We start from the raw sequence: 9,228 nt of genomic DNA on the forward strand, positions 1-9,228 counted from the left end.
TCGTCAGTGTAGGAAAGATTTACTAAAAAAAAGGGTTCAAACCATGACCATAGTAATCCAATGGTACAAAACAAAATAATTAAATTTTCTAAAACCAGGACTTTTAACCTTAAATGAAATTAAAGTTCTCCTCGCTGTCAATTTCAAGGTTCGAATCGCAGTTGCGAATGTGAAGAGTGTGGATAGGTGTAGGACGTAAAAAAAAAAAAAAACAAAACCTTAAATGAAAGAATTGATTTTCTTATTTGAAATTATAATGCCTTGGCAACCTGAAATGGATGAAAAAAAAGGTTTGTGTTCGCGTGGCTGAAGGTTTAATTATTGGATTACTTGACGGCTTCAACAGGGTCCATCAGATGACTGAATTTTCTTTACAAATGAAATTAATAATCATACTACATATTGTGAATACAAAGTTGACTTTAGTTGGCTAGCTAGCTTAGATCCAAAATTCAGTAGGACCCAAAAAACAAAATAACCAATGGAAAAAAACATTTTTCTTTACTTTGTCTTGGCAACTTTGTCATTAGAATAACTGAAGTATTGCAAAAGTCATGGGTAGACCAGAAGAAAAGGAATCCTCAGCTAAGTCATATAAGATAACACAGAAACTAAACCAGAGCCAACGAAAGATGAGCAATCAAGCACACTTCTTGAATCTGCCATCCCACCTAATCAATGATATCCTGTCCAGATTACCGACCAAGACTATCATCCAATGCAAGTCTGTCTGCAAATCATGGCTGAGTCTACTCTCTGAATCTGAATTCACTAAGTTACACCTGCAAAGATCTCCTCCTTGCCTGATCATAAACAAATTCGGTTGCCATCCTTCAGAGTTGACTTGCTTCGGTTTAGTTGAATTTGAAGATGAGCCTGATCACCATGGTTTTCGATATGTTGCGAGAACAACAATCAAGCCCCCAGAAGGGTGTATTGAGAATGGTTTGAGTGTCACCATGGTTGGCTCAATCAATGGCTTAATCTGCTTAACAGAATCCTACCATAAACATGATGCCGTTAACTTGTGGAATCCAATCATGCGAGAATCCATTGCTCTTCCGGTGCCTGAGTGGGGACGATCGTATACAAGTACGGTAAGTTATGGGTTCGGATTAAGCTCTGAATCTAGAAAATACAAGGTGGTTAGGATTTTCGTAGAGCTAGAGAAGAATACACGACATATATTAAAGTCCAATTGCTATGTTTATACGCTTGGGGAAGAGACAGAATTGTGGCGAAGAATTGAGCAGGCTCCGTTTCTGTACAATTATGGCACATATGGTGTATTTCTGAACGGTAATCTGCACTGGCTGACTGATGATCAAGATAGCTCTGAATTGATATCCTGTTTTAATCTTGAAACAGAGTTATTTTCACCTTTCCCTGCTCCTCCCGAACTCAGAAAAAATTTCAATCTTGCTAGTTTGGGAGTTTCTGGAGGCTGTCTAAGATTGTACGACAACAATTCTGATGATGAAATTGTCATTTGGGTGATGAAAGAATATGGAATCAAGAAGCTCTGGACTAAAGAATTTGTCATACAGAAGGAGCCTGTGCATCTCATTGACCCATCTTATGAACTTGTTAGCGTTCTTAAAGTCTTCAAGGATGGCGATATCTTGCTCTTGTGGAGGGATGAGTTTTTTCTTTCTTATGATTGTTGGAGGCAAATCTTGCATCAATCTGGTGTTGATAATGATAAACTCATCAAGAAAGTTGATGATCAGATGAATGAAGATGGCTATGCTGAAAAAAGCTACCCTTGCATCGATGTCATGGACTATGTCCCAAGCTTTCTTTCCCTCAAGAACTTTGGGATGCAGATGGTGGAAAGCACAAACTAGAATCTTGGTATGTTGGCTCAACTTTTTGAAGTTTCTTTTTCATCGGGATATTGTAAAAGTGTTGTATAATACTACCTTTATATTGGACACAAAGAATGAAAAAATGGAATGGTAGTGCCATTTATGCCTGGTTGAGTTTAATTTGTTTGAATTTTGTGCACAATGTTGAGATTCAATTTACTTTTACTTCCACAGATATATCAACTTCTTGGCAAGACAAGCAGTTGGCGAGTCTTTTTTATTTGTGAAATGGCTAAGTTAGTGAGTCCTAAATGATGGTCAGTTTCATCCTTATTTAGTTCATGAGATGGCAAACACATGCTATTAATTGGTCCATTAATAAATGCAGTAATTTTACCCTGTAAATTTGATATCTCCTTCCATTATGTGATTCACAATTTGAATCACCCTGAATTTGCACAAAATTAAGAGTATCCTTTGTTTCACCATATCGGAAGATGAAAGTCAAAATCCATGACATTTAAAACTTAAAAGGAGAAAAGGGGGAAAAGTTTATAAAGAATGACAATAAAAGGTTATCTCTAATATTTGTTTAACCACAACATATCTGAAGGGGGGGGAAAAGGGCTCTGCCATGCTGTGCATAACTGAGTAATCAGCCATCAGTACTATGTATTCTGATGCATTATATCTGCTAACGACTAAGACAAAGATCAGTCACCTCTCAAGTTCTTGAGAGCTTTAGTTGCACAAGGTCTCACATATGGAGAGTTGCATTTCTAAGTTAGAATTCATTGGTATAACATAATGTCCAACATGATTTTGTGGTCGGAGAGATAAAATTAGGCAAGAGACATAAATTTGGAACTTACAGGTAACTGCTAAAATGCTGCTATATTCCACATTCCTAGATTCAAAGAATTGACATGCCATATAATCATGTAGTAAATAAACCTTGAGATCCACTAGCTGGTTGGCGGCTATTCTGCAGAATAAAACTTTAGCTATAATGTGGAGTTACCGTGATCTCCAACTTTGTCATCCAACAAAACTTCTGGCAAAGAACAGAGAAAAACCTGATACCTCAATGCCTTCAATTCAGGCAGCGAATAACTTACAATTAGATTAAGTTATGACTAGTGAATAATACCATTAGTTAGGCTGTCTCTCTAACCATTCAATTACCACCACAAACAGAACTTCTACACAATCTCGTATACAGACTGAGAATTTGAAGGAAGTAGTAGATCATTAATGAGAAGCATGTGAGCTCTGCAAACATCTAAGCCTTCATTTTCTCTAAACAGGCTAGATAGCAACTAAATCACATCCACTACATCTAATGCCTTTAGGAGATATCACAAGGTGGCTGATCAGTTATCATGAATATGATTTACTTAACAAGTGAATATCCACCCCAATATCTAGTAATCCGTGTCTATATCATTATCCATCAATTGCAGTTAATAAAATTGTTGCCATTAAGAAAATTTTCTTTTACAGCTATAATCAACAATAACTCAACTAATTTCAATTTGAAGTATTTAGGGTGCAAAACACAAGTTTAGCTGTCAATAAGCAGCAAGGTAGAAGTTTCTCGTGTTATTGGTCAAAACAAAGAGACCAATGAGCTTAAAACTGCATCGAGACACTGATAAACTACAAAGATGCAATGCTACTGATATTACATAAGTTAATAGAAAACTAATGGTTGGGGGCAGTGCACAGCAACTAGCAAGGATCAAGGTCATAATGTACAGAAACATTCTACTTACTAGCTTCTATACCATTATAGCTATATACACATTCAAAAAAGAACTCCTCAATTAATGACAAGGAAAAGATGAATTCCTAACTACCAACGTCGACTAAAGCCTGAAGCACCATTCATCAATTGCCAATCAAGAACCATAAGAAAGAAACAGCGACAACAATTTTTAGGAGATAAACTGCAACATTCACTCATTCACAATTGCCTAAAATGACATCACATTTACCAATACATGCAATTCTCCATACCTTACAATGTTCAGGTAATAACAATCAAAAAGCACATCGAGCCACTAGCTAGAGTGCAAGAAGATTTTACGAACACAATTAAAGAGTAGCAAGTGTCTCCATGTGTCTGTAGGTGTCCCTCCAACGAAAACAACTATCCCACCAGTCACCATCAGTATCCTTGGGCACTACTTCAGCAAGCTCCTTGACAATCTTATCGTTGATGTCATACAATATTATCTTGCCACAGAGAGATATCAGCAGCCTCATTCTGTTCTCTTTCTCATCCTCAAGAAAATAAAGTATATGAAAATTAAATCTAAAATCGGTTGCGGGATTACAGTCTGCATCAATCATTGACGGATATAAAGTAGTCACAGGAGTAAGATCCACATGACACTTCAAAACCCATTGAGAATAGTCCCTTGCCATCTCAAAAATATCAAACAACATTGCTTCAGGGTCATTTATCTCAATGCCATACAAACACCCACCAGACTCCCCAAAGGACCAAAAATACCATCGGGCTAGAGGCATTGTCAAGTTAAAGAACTCTTTATCTGGATCAAAGCATAAACAATACTCAAAATCACTAACCCAGTGAAAATTACCATTCCACAGCACCCCGTTCCTAAAATAATTAGGTAAATATAAATCTTCCATCTCTAGTATATCCTCACTGTCCCTCCAACTCCCCTTTTCGGATGCATACACAGAAAAACCATGAAAGTCACTAGGCACCAACTGTCCAAAATTATTCGTGATCATTTCTTGTTCGCACCATGCACACACTAATTTGTAATGTTCAGATTTTAGAGGATCAAACACGATATTCAGAGCCAGAAATTCGCGGCCTCCTTCCTGAAAATCGAGCCGCGGAACAAGCCTATGCTGTCGAGTAGTCGGGTTACACACAACGAATTCCCTAGCATAGTCATCTAACATAAATGCAAGAGCTAAAAGGCCATTGCATGAATGTATATCAGTGAACTTGCCATAATTACTCAAGTGGCAAACGATGTTACCCATGGAATTAACATAATCTTCGGAGAAAGAGATGAAATTGAGATCGGGGATATCCGTCCACGTCCGGCGGCGGAACAAAAAGAGGCCTTTTGTGGCGGCGGAACTGCTGGTGGTGGTGGGATAAACTCGCGAATGTAAACTGCGGAAAGAGGGGCTGGAAATGATAGAGAGCCATCCTTTCGAGACACACTGGAAGCGAAGGAGTGATTTTGGGGGTAAATAAAGTAAAATCTGAGTCAACAGATCTTCATTGTTGGCTATAACAAACGCTGCTGCTGATGGAGCTGACGATAGAGAGGTGGAGGAGGAGGAGGAGGAGGAGGTTTCATGGCGCGGATTCTTGTGCGGTTGATTTGTTTCCTCTGGACTTGATTGTGACGGTGGGAGGTTGTTGAATCTTGATTTTCCGGCTAGTGGCTGAGCTGTTGCAGCAGGGGAGCAGACGGAAATCACTCTAGCTTTTGTAAGGTGTTTGATAGAGGGCCCATTAGCTGTAGATTTTTGAGCTGAGGATTCGGCTGAAGACATTTGCCGGGATGAGTCGCCGGGGAAGCGTTCCGATTTGCGGGCGACTGAAAATTAGGAGCTTTGCCCTACAATGAAGCGCCATGGGAAGGACAGATATGTATTGAATAAAAGGCTTAATTATAAATTGCCCCTTGTAATCACATCTCAGTACCAAATCACCCGCTGTATTCTAAAAATTTACAACTTGCCCCCTGATAAGTAAAGCCAGATGCAAATACATAGGGAAAAGCCAAATGCATGTTTACATCTTTTTCTTCCCTTTCTTCGTTCCTAAGGCTAAGTTTGGGAGTTTAGGATAGAAAAGAAAAGAAGGGAAAACTTAAGTTATGAGAGAAGAGAAGAGAAGAGAAGGGATTGTTATGTTGTTTGGGAGTTTTGAGAATTAGTGGAATGATTTTGGATATGAAAGTCATTAAATATTTGTTCAAAACATTTTTAAGGATAAAATGGGTATTTTAAAAAACTTTCATAAGCTTCCTCCAACTTTCTCTCCATTTCTCTCCAATTTGGAAGGAAAAATTTTGCATACTATTCATCCTCTTAAATCATTCCATTTCCCTTCTTTTCTTTCCTACTAAAAACTAACAAATGAAAGAAAAGCTAACTTTCTCTTCTTTCCCTTTCTTTTCTGTCCGAATCCTCCACTCCCAAACGAAGCCTAACTCTGTATACCAATTTTAATAATAATATATTAAAGAATTGAATAAATCTTTCTATGCACACTGACAGGTTGGATAAATATGACAACATTCAAATTTGACTTTAAACATCAAATTTTTATATATGTCATGCATCTAGATTCACTAGTGTATACACTATCAGTGTATAAAAGGTTTATCCGAAAGAATTTTGTTTTATAGTCAAATATATAGTGAGTTTATTTGGACAAAGATAATTTGATTTGCAAAATTTATTCTCACAAATTCCAATCACCTTTTTATCTTCCCAATCACCTTTTTATCTCATATACATCACATCACAAAAAGTGCTACAGTAAATATCTCAAATAAATCATCCAAATAAACTCTTATCCAAACAAACTCAGTGTAACTTGCTTACTAAAAATAGTTGGTCTTGTTAGTTATCACAAGAAATTGAATGGCATATACTAACAAATTTAAGTAGTTTCTATTGATATTAATTACTTATTATGCATTAACTGTTAACTATTATTAGGATGCATCAAATTTTAATAAAAATAGAAATTACGTAAAATTAGGATGCAATGACTATTTTCAGCAACGCAGCACAGATGTCTACGAATAACAGTCTTTACATCCTTATGAGACCACCAAATTATTGACCTTTTTGATCTGCAAAGATCCATTGATATCGAAATCTCCCCTGTGTATAGACACTGGTTCTTGTATTGCCAAGAAACAACAACTTCTCTTTTGAAGGTTACCCTTACAATTTTGTTGTGGTTGGTAAAAATCTGAAGGCATCTTATATTAAAGAAAATTGTACCATCACCAGAAGAGTTCCCATACAGTTGGAGCCCATTCAGTCTTAAAAAGGGGATATTTCATTTCTATATCTCCACAAATATCTGCTGGCAAATGGCTTTAACTTCTCATGGCCTGGACTTGCATTTTACTCCCATGGTTCAAAGTCGCGGTCGTAATCGAGGTTTGGACTTTTGCACATCGGTCTCGGCATATCGGTCACGATCCTGACAAAGCATAAATTTTAAATCATTTAATATTTTAAAAATTGTGAATAATATTCAAAAATAAAAAAAAATAGCAAAAGAAAATCTGTAAAATATAAATTTGCAAGTTAATACGGGATGACTCAAACCGACTCGGCCGAGATTATTCGTATCAGAGATTTCTCGGCGACTCAATCGAATTCTTGGCGAGTCAAGTATCTCGAAGTCGTCTGGTCCCAATATCGTATCGGAGGAATCCGGTCCGGTGACTTTGAACCATGTTTACTCCCCAAAGAAATCGTCATTCTGTAAGTTCATTACTTTCTCTCAGTGCGATTTCTCCAATTGAATGCAACATATTGTGTTCTTTTTGCACGTGGAGTGCTTTCATTTTGTTAACTTATGATTTGTTTGTAATTATTATGTTTTATCTTATCAATTCTCACTTCAATCCCTGATAGTGGTCCAGTTGTTTGCAATTTTTTTGCTGAATTCGACAACTGTGTCATTACGGGAAAGTTTAGCTAATGTCAAATTTCATTCTTGGAGAATGTAGGCCACTTGGTATCGATGTCCTACTACTTATTCGACTTCTTTAATATTTCCAAGCTGCGGAATTCTCCACAGCTTGTGGGTGAGTGGATCAAATGTTAGTATTTGCATACAGTCTTCTAAGTTTGTTTTATACTTTCTTCCTCATCTATATAAATCCTCTGTTGTCTGCAGAAGTTGCGGGAACGGGATTAGGTAAGGAGTTAAATCTGTAAATTGAAATGAAATTCCAATCGTTAATGTATACTACTACTACTACTATAGACATAGTAATTTGTCTTTCTTCTTGATCTATTGCAGAACTAACCATTGTAGCAAGAATTTCATTGGCGTTATACTTTTACTAGGTTTTCTGATTTGTAGGTGGAATCGGAGGCATTTATCAATGTATGATACAATGGAAGAATTCCTACAAACGAACAATGGCCTTGTGCCAATTACGTACTCATACAAAGAAATAAAGGCAATGACCAACAATTTTAAGGAGAAATTAGGTGAAGGCGGCTATGGTTCAGTATACAAAGGAAGACTGCGAAGTGTTCATTTAGCTGCTGTGAAGATGCTAAACAAATCAAAAGCTAATGGACAAGAATTCATAGATGAAGTTGCAACAATTGAAAGAATTCACCATGTGAACGTGGCTCGACTAGTGGGATTTTGTGTGATCGCCTCAAAGGGTGCTCTAGTCTATGATTACATGTCAAATGGCTCCCTAGATAAGTTAATTTTCTCAGATGGTCCAGATGGTTCTCCATTAAGTTGGAAGCAAGCTTGTGAGATTGCAAAGGGTGTTGCTCGTGGGATTGACTACTTGCATCAAGGCTGTAACATGCAAATTCTGCATTTTGACATTAAACCGCACAACATCTTACTCGACGAGAACTTTGTTCCAAAAGTTTCGGACTTTGGACTTGCAAAACTTTACCCGATGCAGAAGAGTGTTTCAACTCTTACTACTGTGAGAGGAATATTAGGTTACATGGCTCCAGAATTGTTCTACAAAAGGGTTGGAAGAGTCTCGCATAAGGCGAACGTTTACAGCTATGGAATGTTACTAATGGAGATGGCAGGAAGGTGAAGAAATGCAAATGAGCATGCTGAGCATTCAAGTCAAATATACTTCCCTTCATGGATATATGATAGATTTGACCAAGGAGAGGACATAGAAATCAGAGATAATGCAACTGAAGATGAAAAAATAGTTACAAGAAAATTGATTTTGATAGCATTGTGGTGCACACAGATGACACTGGATAATCGTCCTTCAATGAGAGGAGTCTTAGAAATGCTTGAAGGTGATCTTAGGAGCCTAAAATTGCCCCCTAAACAGTTGTTTTATCCTCCAGATTCACCCATATCCATGCAAAGAAGCAGTCATACTAGTCCTTCCGTTGAGTCAACAGAACCACTGTGTAGCTCTGTTGCTTTAGAAATAGAGCAGATGGATGACTATACTCCTACATTCACTGAAAGCTTTGTATGGTAGATTTGTATTTCAGACTCCTAATATGCCACCTAGTACCATTTGGCAGTTAACAGGTAAGCCGAACCCTCAAGTTTGGCACCAATAAAAACTGAAAGGTAGCACCATGATAGATGCTTCATATGCAGTAGCAGGACCAACCTTTGTGTCTAACTTGAAAATTTTCCTCCAATAATTTATAT

General features: G+C 37.3%; 3 protein-coding genes across 3 annotated transcripts; 2 read left to right on the top strand and 1 right to left on the bottom strand.

Annotated features, from left to right (window-relative positions):
• Positions 1-569: 569 nt before the first annotated feature.
• On the top strand, positions 570-2,010 carry LOC113692067 (F-box protein At3g07870-like). Its single transcript, XM_027210407.2, has one exon. The coding sequence runs from the start codon at positions 633-635 to the stop codon at positions 1,845-1,847; it is 1,215 nt and encodes a 404-aa protein (XP_027066208.2). The 5' UTR covers positions 570-632; the 3' UTR covers positions 1,848-2,010.
• Positions 2,011-3,780: 1,770 nt separating this feature from the next.
• On the bottom strand, positions 3,781-5,467 carry LOC113691806 (F-box protein At5g07610-like). Its single transcript, XM_072053969.1, has one exon. The coding sequence runs from the start codon at positions 5,358-5,360 to the stop codon at positions 3,906-3,908; it is 1,455 nt and encodes a 484-aa protein (XP_071910070.1). The 5' UTR covers positions 5,361-5,467; the 3' UTR covers positions 3,781-3,905.
• Positions 5,468-7,149: 1,682 nt separating this feature from the next.
• On the top strand, positions 7,150-9,228 carry LOC113693379 (rust resistance kinase Lr10-like). Its single transcript, XM_072053763.1, has 2 exons — positions 7,150-7,319; positions 7,927-9,228. Exons 1-2 carry the CDS (start codon positions 7,150-7,152, stop codon positions 8,639-8,641), a joined length of 885 nt encoding a protein of 294 aa, XP_071909864.1. The 3' UTR covers positions 8,642-9,228.

Source organism: Coffea arabica, chromosome 6c (genome assembly GCF_036785885.1).
Source record: "Coffea arabica cultivar ET-39 chromosome 6c, Coffea Arabica ET-39 HiFi, whole genome shotgun sequence".
Taxonomy (NCBI): domain Eukaryota; kingdom Viridiplantae; phylum Streptophyta; class Magnoliopsida; order Gentianales; family Rubiaceae; genus Coffea; species Coffea arabica.